We start from the raw sequence: 17991 nt of genomic DNA on the forward strand, positions 1-17991 counted from the left end.
TTTGCATTCCGTTTTTTGGAGCGCAGCTCCGAAAGCACAGACTCATCGCCCCACACAGCGATCAGATCCAAGACTTCCCGGTCAGTCCATGCTGGGGCCCTCTTTTTACTCTGAGATTGCATGGACTCCTCTGCTGGAGAGCTCTGCATCGCTGCCAGTGCTGCTGAGCTCGCCACGACGTCCACACAGGAAATGAGATTCAAACTGGCCAGACAGGAAAAGGAATTCAAATTTTCCCGGGGCTTTTCCTGTGTGGCTGATCAGAACATCTGAGCTTGGACTGCTGTCCAGAGCGTCAACACAGTGGTGCACTGTGGGATAGCTCCCGGAGCTAGTAAGTTCGATTTGCATCCACACCTAGCCTAATTCGACATAGCCATGTCGAATTTAGCGCTACTCCCCTCGTCGGGGTGGAGTACCGAATTCGAACTAAAGAGCCCTCTAGGTCGAATTAAATGGCTTCCTGGTGTGGACGGGTGCACGGTTAATTCGAATTAACGCTGCTAAATTCGAATTAAAGTCCTAGTGTGGACCAGGCCCAAGAGAAGCATGAAGCTGACATCAAACAGACTTGTTGACTGAGAAGCATAGGGGCCATCAGATGAAAGATAAGAGATGCAACATTTACCTGGCTGCTCCATGGATTATTGATAATCAGATCATTTTCTACAACATACCTTTTACAAATGTAATAGAATTTATTAGCAAATCTGGAAAACCATGAAGATAGGAGATTAGTTTATACATAATCTTAACCTGAGTAGCAAAATAATCTCTTTTCCATGTCATTTTAATTAAATATACAGTACATTTACAACCAGCAATAGACTCATTAAAATGTGAGGTATTTCCATTCTTTCAAAATACAATATTTTACAATAAAGTGCATAATAAAATGTCTTAAATGTAAACTAGTTAACTGACATTCATTACTTGTGTTACTGTTTACATCTTTACACTGTGGTTGATTTTATAGTGTGTAGTGTTTGAATACAAGTATACATTACATAAAGAACACGAGGCGGTATTAAAATAAAATCCAGTGAAGCGGCCTTTGTTAGTCCATGTCAGTATCTTCTCTGTAGTCGTGACAGAGTATCAGCTGACATACTCCGATACCTTCGCATGGCTAATGGAGGGTCCACAGAAGGGGAGGATGCAGATTGATGAATGTTCTATAACAAATTGAAGAATAATGCTTTTATATGTGTAACATACTGCTGAGGATACCCAGAGCTGTGAGCTACTGTATTATCCCTCTGCCTCAACAAGAGCGATTTTTGCTGGCTATCAGACAGTGTGTCAGCTGCCTGCTAAACCAGTCTGTCTTCCTCCCGGCAAACTCTTCAAGGCTCTCCCAGTCCAAACCTCGCCTAGTACATAGCAATCAGTGAACTCTAGCCCCCGAGCTCCTCAGAGATGTTTCTCTGCAATGCGAAGTCCCTACACTGTACATTCACAGAAGATATTACGTTTTCTGGTCTGTTAAAGAGTCAATCACACTTTATTAATTTAACTGTGGTAAATACAACCCTTCAAACACAGCACTGAATTGGTTTATAGTAAAAGTAAAACAAGTGTACTAACAAAAAACATGGCTTCTGACTCTGGCTTTGATCTTTGGTGTGACTCCCGAGTGCAATCCCAATGCCACCTCTGGCTCTGACCACTAGGTCAGACAGCCCTGTTATGAACACTATCCCACGCAAATGGCACTCTGAAATTCTAGCAATTCAGTTAATCCTAAAACAAACCAATGTCAATACTGTCTAAGTCAGAAAACTGTAAATCTAAATGCTTACCAAAGGAGAGATTATCTGTAAAACACTTGACGTGGATAGGTTTTTGGCAATGGTTTCTTGGACATCTAAAAAATAGTACAAAACTATGATGCAACAATTATATAAAACACATGCTAGAACAAAAATATGACCAACAGTCAACAAGTCAGTACCAGCCTTCTTAAAGACTGTGGAAAATACAACAATTTTACTGCAATTTAACAAGTTAACTATTTTTCTTTGGCCTGAGGGAGGTTGAAACATCTACTTAATTGTATTTTTAAAATTTGGAATTGTAAATTAAACATTAACATCTAAAAAGAAATCCAAATCTGAAAAAGAGAAGGCCAGTTCCTCAGAGATGGGATATCAAAAAAACAAAAACAAAACACCACTCAGAATGGGTTATCCATTTACATGGCCATGTTGAAGGCATACTGTCTTGTAGTTTGAGTCCCAGATTTAGATTTTCTGTAAAACAAAACAATAAAGGGAGCGGAGATGGCGAAGATTCAACAAAACCCTGGCATCTCTGTCAAGAATGCTTTCTTTGCCAGCTAAACCTGGCCAGAAAGTTGTCACCTTTTCTTTCAGATATGGACTTTGACATAGTGATCCATGTCTTTGTCACCTCCAGAATGGATTACTGCAACACATTCTATATAGAATTACGTAACTTGGAGGTAAGACCACTTGGAAATGTCAGGTGGTGATGGATCGTACTCATACTACAAAGTGGCTGGATTCTGGCTACATTGTCTTGAGATAATTCGTCTTGTGGAGATGAACTCCTTGCTGAGGTAAAGCTGGCAGAGTTGACTTCCGCACGAGCCACCCTCCCCTGCCTCTGTTGTAGGGGTCCATCAGGGGAGGGAAAGGGCATAATGTGGATGGTGCTGGGACCTGTCAGCTACTTTACCTACCACAATTAGGGAGCCAGATCTGATGGCCACCCCCTTGTTACACCTAATGGAGCTTAGATAAAAAGGGGAATTGAGCCCACGATGTCTGATAAATTTGGAATACAATGTGCAGTAGTTAACTGCACACTAGCAATGTTTTACTTTAGTTTTTGTAATTGTATGGTTTCCAGTCATTACTTTTACATTTCTTTCATTGTTCCCTTAATATTCCTTGTTGGACTTTTCCTTTTTACTTTCTAGTTTACTTGACTTTTTCTCCATTTTAATTATCTTCTGTCTGTTGCTTTGCTATCTTCTTTAGTTTCACTGTCTCCTGTCTCTTTCCTATTTGCCTCTATGTGTGTGTGTGTCTTTCTTTTTCCTTTACAGTTCATAGAGTATTTTCTTTTCTACTTTTCTGTGTTTCTCATTTAATATCTCCTTCTGCCTAATCCAGAGGACATCATACTAAAACTGCCTCTTAAAACAGAGAAGTTTGAACTGCTGTTTTTCTGGGATCAGTGACTCTGTGCTACAGCTAAGCAGATTCCCAGTGGTTGCAAGGTTACTCTCCTCTGCTTTTGCCACTCCTATGGGAAATGGGAAACCTGAATTCCTTTTCAGAAGTTGTATTGATATGTCATTCAGGCTACCATATCATGTGGGACCAGTCAGCATACACAAGTTTAACAGGGGGACAAATCCAAATATCTTACTTAGTTTTCACTCAGGCAAAACTCCCATTGTTTTAAATGAGTTTTGCCTGAGTAAGAGTTTTGTACTACTGTTTGATATGTTTACTAAATAACAAATGCAACAGGACAGAGCATATGCACCTATAGGTCTTTATAGCCACATAGTTTATGTTTATATATATCATTCAAACCATTATTTAAAATGTAAGTTATTACTATGTTAATACTATATATCAAGGATTGGCAACCTTTGGCACATGGCTCACCAGGGTAAGTACCCTGGTGGGTCAGACCTGTTTGTCTACCTGCCGCGTCCGCAAGTTCAGCTGATCGCGGCTCCCACTGGCCACTGTTTGCCGCTCCAGGCCAATGGGGGTGGCGGGAAGCAGTGGCCAGCACATCTCTCGGCTTCCCGCAGCCCCCACTGGCCTGGAGCAGTGAACCGTGACCAGTGGGATCCCTGCTATATATTGTACTTACTCTGCAACCTTTGATTGAGACGATCAAGTGACTGAAGAATCTTCTGTTCTTCTAGTGACAGTGCACTCATGCCTCGCCGCTGGGCCTTGTTAAGCACCATGGTTTGTCCAGGTGGTTGCACTGTTTCCAAAGCAGCCAGGATTTCACCTTCTGTAACTGATGTACCTGCTAGATTTTCTGCCAGCAAAAACTGGGCAGTGCTTTCTGAAACTAAAGATTTTACAGAGCTGGTCACAGTCTGGACTTTTTCATGGATATACTGCACGCAAAAATCCACATTAAAACAATATTAATGTCGCAAAGTCATGCATTCAAAAGTTAAGAAATGCCAGAATTAAGGTTGCCTGTGCTCCTAATATGGGGCAGAGGAAGATAGTTGGTGGAGGAGCCAGTCTTGCCAGCTTTACAGCCAGCTAATAGTGACATACTGTGCCTGTATACGTAGCTGTCATACACTTAAAAAAATACAACACTAGAGGAATAGAGACTTTATTTTTTTCATGATGCTCTTCTAAATCCACCAATCAGATATAAGTGATATTGTGCTGTGCTGTATTAACTTTTAGTGGAAAGATCTTTATTTCCAGCCAACAGACCATACTTTCTGATTCAGAATCATTGATGCTACAAGGCAACAGCTGATGCACAGTGCAACTATTTTATCTATAACAAAGAATGGAACTGAAATGAACTACTGTACCTTCATCAGAATTAGGGATGCCACTCACAGTTTGCACTGGCTCAAATGCACATTGAAATGGACTTAGATGGACAGTATGTACTGTATTCTGAAAAAATTGATCACTTTATCAGAATATTATTTAAAATAAGGTTAACATTTCTGGAGATTTTTAATGTTTTAGTTAAGATATTTATGTTACTGAAGTTTACAGGCTGTGTGTTTTCAAGTTCAAAAGCTATTTTGAAAAATATGAGCAATTAATAAAGCTTTTATAAAGCACACAAAAATGTCTATATACCTTTGTCTATATCAGGGGTCGGCAACCTTTCAGCAGTGGTGTGCCGAATCTTCATTTATTCACTCTGATTTAAGGTTTCGCATGCCAGTAATACATTTTAATGTTTTTAGAAGCTCTTTCTATAAGTCTATAATATATAACTAAACTATTGTTGTATGTAAAGAAAATAAGGTTTTAAAAATTTTTAAGAAGCTTCATTTAAAATTAAATTAAAATGCAGAGCCTTCCAGACTGGTGGCCAGGACCCGGGCAGTGAGTGCCACTGAAAATCAGCTCGCGTGCCGCCTTCGGCACCCGTGCCATAGGTTGCCTACCCCTGGTCTATATTGTGGTTGCTAAGCAACAGCTTGCACTGGAGAAGTGTGGAGAGGATCCATAGTAACAAGAGACCCTAGAGCCATTCTGGTTGACTTTTGTTTTTACTTTTACTAGATTGTACTCACATAGTTTGGTATTTTTATAGTCTCTTTATTGTCATAATTGGCAATTTTTAAATCAAGATTAGATGTTTTATCTAATTGACAGTGTATACAGGAATTATTTCAGTGAAGCTCCAGAACCTGTGTTTTGCAGGAGGTCAAATTAGATAATCACAACAGTCCCTTCTGGTCTTAGAATCTATTAATCCCTCCCGAATGTGCATTTTGTAAAATCCTCTGACTGATTTTGATTTATTAACACTTTTATTTATTCATTTCTTTTACAAATATTAAAAAACAAGGAGCCCAATGACTATTAGAAATTTTATTTAAAAGTTCTAATAAAAACTCTGAGCATTTTTGCATGCCTGTCTAATGCATTTAGCTCTGAAATCAATGACAAGTAGCCTGGTGCCAATAACAGCATCCACGATGTCAATCATATCAGATGATCCTAAACTAAATCACATTCCAGTAAGATGTCACTACCACTACAAGTTTTTACAGCCACAGCAATATTTAATACTGCTATGTATACTTTTTATATGCAAAATGATGAAAACGAAATGTTTTTATGCAAAGGAAACATTTATATTTGGAATAAACAATGATGATTAATGAATCTCATAACAGCTGTATGCCTTCTATAAAGATATTTAGTAACATTTGGTCTATGTATTTCTGGTGACTGGTTTATAGCAGTAAAACCCCCAAAGAAAATAATACATCTGTTGTAAGGGAAGATAAAGTATTTCACTGTGACAATATACCTCTACCCCGTTATAACGCCACCCAATATAACACGAACTCGGATATAACGTGTTAAAGCAGCGCTCCGGAGGTGTGTGTGGGGCTGCGCGCTCCAGTGGATCAAATCAAGTTAGATATAATGCGGTTTCACCTATAAGGCGGTAAGATTTTTTGGCTCCTGAGGACCGCGTTATATCAAGGTAGAGGTGTAGTTAAAAACTATTGAGAATGTGCAGAGAAACTATTTTTATGTTTGCAGGAATGTTGGACTTTCTCATTCATTTTCAGTGGAAGATTCTTTGGACTTGTGACTTTCCTTTTTAGTTTCCTGGAAGTGCTTGTTATTTTTCACTGGTGATGTAATCTGATAGACACGTAAGCCATAGGAAACTTCTGAGTTGATCCAGCCAAGTGATTTTTCTTTGTGAACAAAAGGTTCTCTTAAATTAACAATACATATAATCAGCAAGTAACTAATTTTAGTACCCTGTATGTTTGCTGGTGTTTTATAATACTCATGATAATATAAATCTTGGAAAGAATTAAGTAAGTTTGGCCTCAATCGATTTTAGGCCTCAATCCTGCAAGCACTTCCCACACTTTAACTTTATTCACATGAGTAAAGTTAAACATGTGCATGATTGCGGCTTTGGTTTGGCCTTCTCAAAGTTCTCATAAATCTTATGACATGAAGTTCTATTATGTATAACTAGTGCATGCAATTTCCATTCTTAACTAAAATTCAAGGTTAAGGTAAAATTCTCCTCTCTGACAGTCAATGTAGATTTCTGTTGTACATTCTGCATTTGTTTTGCAGGGAGAGCTCCCATATGCCCATGGAAAATCAATGTGCAAAATAAGTGCAGATTATTCAATAGTGCTCTACAACAAAGATCAGATAGACATTTTTTCCCTAAGATATTAGCTGCACACCAGTTCAGTGCTCCAAATACACATGAATGCCATACAGGCTCTTCTTGGCAGCATCACATATCAGCACTCCATTTCTCTGTCCAAACCACTCTCTTCTTAGGTTCAAACTAGCATTAGAGGGCAGCAAAGGAGAAAGGCCACATGCCCCTAAGAAAAGTTCCAGGCTTGGGAACTGTACTACCATAATCATGGATAGCAGAAGGAGACATGGATTGAGAGAGAGGGAAAAGTTGTGAGGAGGCAAAGAGATTTGAGGAAAGTAGGGAGAGAAACAGAGATTGAGGGAGAAATAGAGAAAACAGTAGAAAACAGGGGAAAAGAGAAAATTGTGTGAAAATAAAAGGGAAAAATTAAAGTGGGAGATGAAAGGAGAAAAAGAAGGGAATAAGACATATTTTCACATATTTGTCTGTACCTCTTATTTAAACGAGCTGAGAGTGTGCCAGGGGCAGCTCTAGACATTTTGCCGCCCCAAGCACGGCGGCATGCCACGGGGGGGCGCTCTGCCGGTTGCCGGGAGGGCGGCAGGCATGCCTGCGGGAGGTCCACCGGAGTCCTGCCTGCCGCCCTCCCGGTGACCGGCAGAGCACCCCCCGCGGCATGCCGCCCCAAGCACGCGCTTGGCGTGCTAGGGCCTGGAGCCGCCCCTGGAGTGTGCACCAGCCAGTTAGATTGCTATATATATATTTATATTCAGCTAGGGAGTTGTTTGGCTAGTCGTCTACTGGCTGAAGAACACTAAATATGTTCTTTAAGACAATCAGAATGCAGCAGGTCAATAGAAGGACATTGAGTAATTCTCACATTATTGTATCACTATCCATCAAACAAAATCAATGTATCTGCATCAATGATTTGCTAAAGTAACTAGTCATAGAATCAGAATTTCCTGTTTTAAAATTAACATCCTGACTTTACTTCAATATTTATTTTCCATTATTCCTCCAACAAGTATACAGCAGTAGGAAACTATTATTCTGTGACAACCTTTGACTGACATTTTCAGTTCAACATCCCAGAAATTGATATCTACCTGTGCATGATCAGTGGGTCTCCTTCCTGCAGAGGCTACAATTTGTCTTCTCTGTTCTAAAAGAGCTCTATGTTTATTTTCGCTATTGTCAGAAATTTGTTTTCGTCTTGTAACAGGAACAACACCTAAAATGAGAAACACAAAAAAGCATCCAGTACGTAAAGCCATGCTAAATAGAGAGGTGCAAAGATTATTGGCACTTTGATATTACAGTAGAACTTCAGAGTTATGAAGACCTCGGAAATGGAGGTTGTTCATAACTCTGAAATGTTCATAACTCTGAACAAAACATTATGGTTGTTCTTTCAAAAGTTTACAACTGAACATTGACTTAATACAGCTTTGAAACTACTATGCAGCAGAAAAATGCTGTCCCCCGCCCCTTTTTATTTTAAGTCTAACACTGTACTGTATTTGTTTTTGTCTCTGCTGCTGCCTGATTGTGTACTTCTGGTTCCAAATGAGGTGTGTAGTTGACTGGTCAGTTTGTAACTCTGGTGCTCGTAACTCTGAGGTTCTACTGCAGGGTTTCTCAAACAGGGGTTGCTGCCTGTGTAGGGAAAGCCATGGCGGGCCAGGCCAGTGTGTTTACCTTTTCCATCCGCAGGTCTGGCCGATCGCAGCTCCCACTGGCCATGGATCACTGCTCCTGGCCAATCCGCCCGAAGCAGCGATCCGCGGCCAATGGGAGCCGCGACTGGCCAGACCTGCGGATGGGGCAGGTAAACACACTGGCCCGCCAGGGGCTTTCCCTACACAAGCGGCAACCCCTGTTTGAGAAACCCTGTTCTACTGTATAGTGACTGATCCTCTATAAATGCCTAAGGTTGATGAAAATATAATAGTTAGCTAACTTCTGAGTTACCTTTGTGATACAGCAATGTCTAATGACATGCCAAACAATAATTCTATTTTATAAGATAGGCAATATTTAGGAAACAACCTTAGGGCCTAACTATCCAGGGTAATCAGTGCTTCCTACCAAGGGCTGCATGGTCTCAGCTCCCATTGGATTTAACAGTAATTACGAGAAGTCAGCACATTGTAGGGGATGCTCACTAGTTCACAGAATTGAATTTACTTGACTAAGTTTCATCCCATGAGATTTTACTACCACTGCTGTACATATTAGAGCTCCTTAGCTATATTTGTTTTTGCCTTGCTAATTTATGAGTATTTGTACTCATTTTAATGTATTTAAAACAAACAAAAAAAACCACTGCAGCAATTTTCTTCAGACGCATAAGCCTAAACTAGATACTATACTGCAAACTTAATTCAGTTTTCTTCAGTGTTTTAATACATTTTCAAAACTCAGCCTCTAACCTACACCTGCAGGGAAAAATATGTCTGCACATGGAATTTGCAGGTGCAAATCAGGAACTTGTATACCCAGATATTATATGCCATTTTGTACTTAGTTACTTGATGTGAAAATGTAGGTTCTGCGTGTGCAATTATAGGTGTGCTTGACCATTTTTTGTGTACACAATTTGGTAAGGTTTTGAAAATTTTCCCCAGAATGTCTTTTGGTGCTTTTAACAGCATTTTTTCTGTCATTTTTACTACAGTGATATCTAACAAATGAGGTCTCTTACCATTTGATGAAGAGAAAAATCCATTCATTCTAGATGATTTAAAAGTGGTCAGAAGGTTGCCACCATCAAGAGTAACATGGGATATGTTAGCTTTAATAGGTTGCAAATTAGTGCTACAGGAATTATTGTAACGAGCATCATAATGACGGAAATCACCTGAAAGGAAACTGAATGTAATGAAATTGTATTCATTATATACTGAGGAACATTAAAAATTTTAAAACGCTGAATTATTAATCAAGTAACACATTTCTGAAAAACAGTGAGAGTTGGAAGTGAACTTCTTGATCAGCACCAAGATTAGTTTTATTGGTAAGTAAGCCAAGATGTATTTAGATCTATGAAGAAACTATGGACTAAAGTTTTAGTGAGACTTACCCAACACAGTAATAGAATATGTTAGGACTCGATCCTTCAAGGTATTGAGGTCTCTATCCTGATATAGCAAAGCACGTATGCAAGCGTTTAACTCGGAGCATGTGAATTAGTCCCACTGACATCAGTGGTACCATTCCAGTGCTTACTGTTAAGCATATGTTTAGCGCTTTGTTGGATAAGGGCCAGAGTGCTTAGCACCATGTAGGATCAAACCCTTAGGGAATACTATGTCTTGGTCAGTAAATACACCACTTGATGCTTCCAGTTCCATTTAAAACATTTAAAGAAAGACTCTCATAGCTGATCATTTTGTTTACGGAAATGAACATTTTGCTCCCTGACTGCCCTCCCTATTTTGTTTTTCTTTAATATACACTAGGTTGTATGTTGCAGTAAATAATATGTTTTGTTTTCTAAGCTGCTCACACACACTGCTGAACTTCAGGATATTGTTGCAACACTATATGTCACTGAAGAAGAACAGTGCAGGATTTGCTCTCTCTTGGAAAGAGCTTTAGGACAAGGATTGTGTCTTCTCATATGCTTGTACAGTGCTGAGAACATTTTGGGCACTACTGAAATATAAATAATGAGTCACTAAAACCAAATTTGGGTATTTAATATAAATAATCTGACTTAAAGAATGCAATAGACATAATGAATAGATACCGAAAGAATACCACCCGCTGATTTTCAAAGAAAAGGGAATGTCTCCATCTATCCCTCCAGTACGTAGGTGTGTATGGTGGGGAGACGCGGGGGAAGAGGTTTAAAATATTTGCATGTGACATGTAAAATCTGTCTCTAAAAGTTACAGTGCTCAGTTGCATGAAGACACAGAAGGGTAGGGAAACAGAAACTCTCCCCTCTCTCTTCTTGCCTCTTTACTACAAAATATATTCAAAGCACTTTGCTCTTCCCCAAAGATGTAGTTTTTGAGACATACAGTGTATGTACTGTACATGAAGTGACAGGCCCAATAAGGGACATGGAAGCTCTTTATTTTAATAGAAGGGGCTCTGCACCAACTTGAGTGATCGTCAGGATGGTCACAACAGTATGGTAGGAGGCACAGAGTGGCTGCTGGTACATGAAGTGGAGTTGGTGGAGTCATGGACTCTGCCTCTGGAAGAGGTTGCAAGGCTGGAAAACCATACAGCAGCTCAGCTGGGTACAGTGTGGGGACTCAGGATTCCATTACTGCTCCAAAGCACAGAACTTGGCTAGAGTGCAAAGGGGTTACTGGGAAAGCATTTGTAAATATAAATTAATCAGTCTGAAACATGCTTGAAAAGTTAATTAGCAGGAAGATATGATGTATTCTCTTAAATTTTCTTGTGTATCTTTTGCTCTGTCTTGCCCATAGTTATTGCTACAGTTATGTTCCCAGAAAACGTTTTTGTAAAGCATGTAATGCTTCTATAAATTCTCTCTGACACAAATATTTGCCAGCACAGTGACATATGGCTGTCAGAAATTTCTTCCACTTTCTTTACTCTATTAACATGGGCAACTTTCTTTGAAACATTCCCTGTGTTAGCGAGACTGAGAGTCTTCCCAATACCAAATATTTACAGAGCAATCACTTTAAAAACATGGCAGATTAATGGCTCTTTCATGAGATCCTTTCAAAAAACATTTTCCCAAATGAGAGAGTCCTGCCAGCTGATAGTGGCTGGCAGGTGGTAAGCTATAGTTTACCATGTAAAACTCACTCATTTTACTGTTAACTTGTTCTCTGCCTTCCTCCTCCCACATCTATTTGTTTCATCCACCTGTCTTTGGGGAAGGGATTTTCTTTTTATTTAATGCTTGTAATGTACCCAAGAAAATGGGGCCCTCATCTATGACTGGGGTCTCTAGGAGATAATAGATAATGATAAAAGTAGAAACTCTTCAAACTGTTGTGTGAAAGGGTGAAAACAGTATGTGTAACTGAATGCAAGATCATGTTATCATTAAAACTCCCTATTTTTAAAAAAACAAGAATGATTCTTACCAGCAGCATAATCCTTTTGAGCTAGAGCACTATGCACACCCTGCCACAAAAGATTTATTTCTTCATCAGTTGGTGTACGATCAAGACGTAGTCCATTTTCTGCATATACAGGTTTCCTTTTGGTACCAGTTATCAAGCTGTCTTGTTGGGCAATTGTCTGAATATTATTTACAGTATAATTTGTCTTTTCCAAAGGCTCACTTGGAGATATGTTGTAGGAAGGTGGGTGTGCCAATTTCTCAGTGACCAAGTCAGAACTGCAAGTAATACTCTTATTATTTTCTATAGTGGTTCTATTTAAAACCTGATCTGCTGGCAAAAGGTGTCTTGCATTTACATAGTTACCATTTGTAGTGTTGGACTGACATTTGGAAGAATTTACTGGTTGACACATAGTGTCTGCTACATTCTGATCTGGCCTATTGCCTGGTACAGGTTTAGGTGGTGGATGAGGTACAATGATTTTACCCTGAGCTTTTATAACCTTATGAACTTCACTAGCAGACTGCGGTCGGATTATAGTGCCCTTTCTATTCTTAGGTGTAAAACCTGATTGGGTTTTGGCAGATCTTGGTCTTCTGATTATCTTAGTCTTACCTTTACACAGATTACCTTTCTGAATTTTAGAGTCACCACTATATGCAGGGGGTTTACTTTCATCACCCTTTGATGCCATCCAAGCTTGTTTAGCAAAGTGGTAACCTGTAGATACAAAACAACGCAGAGGCATACAGTCTCTTTCTGAGCCTCCAGCAGCAACAATTTTTGTGGATATTGGGGGATAATCCTGGTGATTTTCTGTGCAGATAGAATTTGTGGTGCAAGCGGGAATACTTCTTAAATTATTGTTAGCATCATTGAGTTTACTTTGAACATAAGATGGCTGCAACTGTGCCTGAGATACTCCTGTGGTGTACTTTTCTGAACACTTTTCATCATCTTCTACTACTATTTTGTCAGTTTCATCAAACCATCTGAGTTTCTTATTGGTCTTTTGATTTTCTGCATCTTTCCCTTTTATTTTTGCCAATTCTAGACTGTCTCTGATAGATGATGCAGTTTGATTCCCAAAACTGATCCTTCGGTTCAAAACTACTGCTTTGAAATAATAATTTTCATATTTAGATTCTTTCTTTAAAATGCTTTTGGGCAATTTCACTCCCTTTCGCTCATGCATGTTATTTCTCAGGTATCTGTGATGTTCAGACAATTCACCATTAAACTTTGCATTAGACAAAGGTGACATGGCTTCAGCCACATTTCCCTTTTCTTCTTTTTTGTCCTCTTCTTGATCAGTGTTGCACAAAATGGAAGCATTAGATGTGTCTTGAAATAAAGATGATCCCTGATTAATACCATTAACATTTTTTATGTTTTCATCTTTTGTTTCTGACAAATTGTCTAGATTATCAGTACATGGCACTGTATTTGTATTTTTGCCCTTTTGTAAAGGATTAGATGAGAAAGTACTGTTGTGAACACCAGTTGAACTCCACTGTTTCGGAGGTAAGATTACAGGTGTTGCCATAGGCTGATTTGAGGTTTGTACTGATGAGGTGGTTCTTCTCTGTTGGATCAGTTCAGAACTCTGCTCCTGTACAGAATCTAGAACTCTTTCTCCTGGAGTAGAATCAGAGGTGACCCAGGCTTTGCTGGATTTGAACACAGGGCTATCAGTGGCTAATGAACTCTCTCTACTAACCATTCCAGAAGATGAAACTTTCAACATATTGGTTTTTTCCTCTTTCCGATTTTGCATAAAAGTACACGGACTGTTTACAAAGGTTATTTGATTATCAGAAGTACATATGTCTGTTGTTCTTTTTTCTGTTCCACTAAGAACAAATGATTTCTGTTTTGGATTGTGTACATTTTCAGCAGGAATTAGAACATTTTGTTTAGCTAAAGTGTCATGAAAAGGAGTGTTTGGCTGGCTATTTTGGGTATCTAAATTTATCAGCCAATTATTTACATGCTGATTTTTAGAAAAAGTTAGTTCAGGTGTATCAAGGAAGCTCTTATTCACAGACTGTGATTTTTGTGAATTGTAGGGTATAGAGTCGTCCCACTGTGTAGTCAAAGATGTTTCACTGGGTGTTGTATAATTTTCATTTTGTTCTCCTGCCTCAAGACTGTCCAGGCTTGACGGGCTGTCAGAATTTGTTATTTGGTTGACTTCTTGGTGAAAATTCTGAAACAGAGAAAAATAGGACTTGTTACAGTCATAATATGCTATTGTATTGATTAGTACAGTTTTGTTCTTTATATTAATTAAAGCTTAGGTTAAAATCAGATAAACACTACTATACTTTCGGTAGAGTAATGGAAGTTATTTTCACTCTTATGTTCACAGCATCATCGATTGCCTTGAAGTATTCTCATTCAAGTCAATTAATATCTGGGCATTTATTACAAAAGAAAAGAATGAACTTTTGAGATCACATTCTAAGGAAACAGATGTCTAATTCAAGGATTTTATTTCTGTGTTTTTATATCAGTTCTTCAAGAGCAGAATTAAAAAATATATTGGTGTATTCATGGATCTATTGCCACTGTCTAATCCTCAAAACTTCCCTGGGTGCTAAGACACAAGGAGCATCCTGGAGATCTGGGCTTTATGGAATTCAAGGGTCAATACACATAGGTTTCCTAAATTCTGCTGCCATCCATGCAGTGAAATCACAATAGTTCTGCTGTGGTCAGGGACATATACATCTGTGGGGTTGTGGGGCTACAAAATATTTAGTCTCTTGCACTGAACTGATCTCATTTTGTTTGACCCACAAATTACATTACTTTCCAACAAGATGGTTACTGTCAGCACTAAGCAGTGAAATGCCAACAATTAGGCGTTTTTATTTGTTAAGATATTTTACAGTCAATACATGGTGAGAAATGCAGCTCCCATGTGAACTTTCAAACTGGCCCACTTAATAAAACAGATGCATGTTATTTTAAAAATTCAAGCCCTGACTCTCCACCATGTTCAAGCACTATGCTGCCCCTGACAACTTTCACCGGGTACAGTGTTCCCCTATATGAAGGGGAACTTGCTATCTTCATTTAGTGGACAGGAGAATCCAATAATGATTTTTTTCCACAGTGTGCAATTAAATTCACCTTAAAAGTTTATTGCTAATACCAAATATCTGATGGTAAAACCCTCATCACTTCTAATCCTAAGAACATAAGAATGGCCGTACCGGGTCAGACCAAAGGTCCATCTAGCCCAGTATCTGTCTACCGATAGTGGCCAATGCCAGGTGCCCCAGAGGGAGTGAACCTAACAGGCAATGATCAAGTGATCTCTCTCCTGCCATCCATCTCCATCCTCTGATGAACAGAGGCTAGGGACACCATTCTTACCCATCCTGGCTAATAGCCATTTATGGACTTAACCACCATGAATCCTCTGTAATTTTAGAATCTCTGCAGGGGTAGATAATTGGGTTGTGAATTAGGAACCATAACAGCAAAAAGCATAGCTTCTAACTTTTAGTATACTGTACTGTATTTATGAGGAAATTTTACTTAAGCTACCTTTCCATCCCCTTTACACTTCTGGAGCAGCACAAAGAAGATGGAGTGAGGCCATGGCTATAACTCAAACTGGAATTTGTCCATAATATTGGAATAAATATCCTTATGCAAAATGTCATGAAATCTTTTCTCAATACTAGCGGTTAGAACTCAACCACCTATGATCTTATACAACATTCATCACAAGAGTATCTTAACACAACACATTTAAAAATAAATACATAGGATCTTGATTTCTTTCTTTTTGTCTCTCAGGAGAAAGGAAATTACATCACATCCAAAAGCATACAGTAGTGCAGTGCCATCCACTTCCCCAAAACACCTTAGTGAGACACTAATAAGGTAATATTTCAGAGGAAGGCGTGGAACCTACTCAATCATCAACGTCATCTCTTTCAATACCTAGGTGTTCAGTGGATGTCTTTCATTTCAGTACTGCCCAAGCCTGAACAAACATAATTTATGACATCTAATGGGATCATAACACAAGGTAGTATGTCTGAAACTGTACACAAACAATGAAAGAAAAACTGCATTTTAATTGTTTTCCTATTTTCTCTCCACTTCTTTTTGTTATAGTCATAATGTCCTGCAGGGCCGGTGCAAGGATATTTTGCGCCCTAGGAGAAACTTCTACCTTGCCCTCCGCCCCCAGCATCGCTTATTAAAAACTTCCAAAAATGAATACTGCATACTATGGCATTGTTCATTAGAATTAATACGTTTGGATTGAAAATTTATTAATTTAATTATTTAGTCTACTAATGAAAATAAATAAATAACCTGACAGTGCTGACATTGTTATTGTTTTCACTTTGCACAACATAGCATGGATCTTAAAATAAATCACATACATTATACACAATACACTGTCACAGAGTAACACTAATAATTTAGAATTTATTTTTCCACGGAGAAGGAAAGCAGGCCGGGTTCGGTCAGTGGGGGTTCGGGTTTGGCTGGGGAGTGCAAGGGGAGCAGGCCGGGTTCAGTCAGTGGGGGTTCGGGTTTGGCTGGGGAGTGCAAGGGGAGCAGACTGGGTTCGGTCAGTGGGGGTTCGGGTTTGGCTGGGGAGTGCAAGGGGAGCAGGCCGGGTTCGGTCAGTGGGGGTTCGGGTTTGGCTGGGGAGTGCAAGGGGAGCAGGCCGGGTTCGGTCAGTGGGGGTTCGGGTTTGGCTGGGGAGTGCAAGGGGAGCAGGCCGGGTTCGGTCAGTGGGGGTTCTGCGTTGGCTGGGGAGGGGAAGGGAAGCAGACCAGATTCAATCAGTGACGGTTCGAGTTTGGTCTGGAGGAGAAGGAAGCAGACTGGGTTCGGGTCAGTGGGGGATTGGGTTTGTCTGGGTAGCGGAAGAGAAGCAGACCAGGTTGAGTCAGTGGGGTATTGGGTTAGGTGGGGAAGGGGAGCAGATCGGGTTCGGTCAGTGGGGTATCGGGTTTGGCTGGGGAGGGGAAGGGAAGCAGACCGGGTTGAGTCAGTGGGGTATCGGGTTAGGTGGGGAAGGGAAGCAGATCGGGTTTGGTCAGTGGGGTATTGGGTTTGGCTGGGGAGGGGAAGGGAAGCAGACCGGGTTGAGTCAGTGGGGTATCGGGTTAGGTGGGGAAGGGAAGCAGATCGGGTTCGGTCAGTGGGGTATCGGGTTTGGCTGGGGAGGGGAAGGGAAGCAGACCGGGTTGAGTCAGTGGGGTATCGGGTTAGGTGGGGAAGGGAAGCAGATCGGGTTCGGTCAGTGGGGTATCGGGTTTGGCTGGGGAGGGGAAGGGAAGCAGACCGGGTTTGGGTGTGGAGTGGGGCGGTGGGCAGGGTAGGATTCAAAGAGCCGCAAGGTGAAATGGGCACTATCCTCTCCAGTCCCTGGCATGCAGCAGCAGCGGGCCAAGTGCACTTGCAACAGGGCAATGGGAGCATGTGGCCTGCTTTGCCTTCACGAGTCCGTCCTGTGCCTGGGATGGGGAGTTGAATGCTGGGCTCTCGCTCCGGCAGGAGGGGGTGGGGCAGGCAGGACTGTGAGGCAGAGAGTGCACGGCCCTTATGCCAAAGCAGGGTCAGGAGGGTAGAAAGCTGGGGCGCAGGGAGGTGGGTTAAAGCAGCTTAGCCGCCCCTCCACAAAAGAGAGCCCGTAGAGCTGCCAGCCATGGTGTCCCTCCCTTCTCTCCCCAGGGAGCAGAGCCTCTGCCCTGGAAATCCTGCAGCCCGCTCTCCGAGGAGCATGCCATGTGCAAGCTGGCCACGCTTGCAACACACTGATAGCACAGCTCAGCCCCAGCGGGGGTCTTACACCTCCCGCTGCAAGCTGCTCCACTCTCCTTCTGGCTGCTGCTGTGCAATCTACAAGACTGAGGCGCTAGTACTGTAATAATGTACTGTGATAGACCCAGACCAGTGGGGTACAGGAGTCTGGTAGAGGGCAAATATACTGGTCGCTGGATGAGTAGTTTTCTGTTCCCTGAGTGACCAGAGCAGGGGCTGCACTAGAGTAATCAGGAACCTGCTAGAACCAATTAAG

The 17991-nt window shown here is 40.8% G+C and overlaps 1 protein-coding gene across 5 annotated transcripts in view; it reads right to left on the reverse strand.

The window, feature by feature from the left end:
* Positions 1-759: 759 nt before the first annotated feature.
* The window catches only part of CEP126 (centrosomal protein 126), a 60666-nt gene continuing 43434 nt past the window's right edge, over positions 760-17991 (reverse strand). For 2 of the 5 annotated variants that reach the window (XM_045019209.1, XM_045019235.1), the window contains 7 exons: positions 11949-14139; positions 9572-9727; positions 7974-8098; positions 4559-4646; positions 3859-4068; positions 1803-1867; positions 760-1175 (listed from right to left, as the gene is read on the reverse strand). In XM_045019209.1, coding sequence (XP_044875144.1) covers positions 1068-1175; positions 1803-1867; positions 3859-4068; positions 4559-4646; positions 7974-8098; positions 9572-9727; positions 11949-14139 — 2943 coding nt within the window. In that variant the 3' untranslated portion in view covers positions 760-1067. Of the gene's footprint in view, positions 1176-1802; positions 1868-3858; positions 4069-4558; positions 4647-7973; positions 8099-9571; positions 9739-11948; positions 14140-17991 lie in introns of those variants that run through there. The other 3 variants (XM_045019226.1, XM_045019218.1, XM_045019242.1) reach the window with 3 other exon arrangements.

This window comes from Mauremys mutica, chromosome 1, assembly GCF_020497125.1.
Source record: "Mauremys mutica isolate MM-2020 ecotype Southern chromosome 1, ASM2049712v1, whole genome shotgun sequence".
Lineage (NCBI taxonomy): Eukaryota > Metazoa > Chordata > Testudines > Geoemydidae > Mauremys > Mauremys mutica.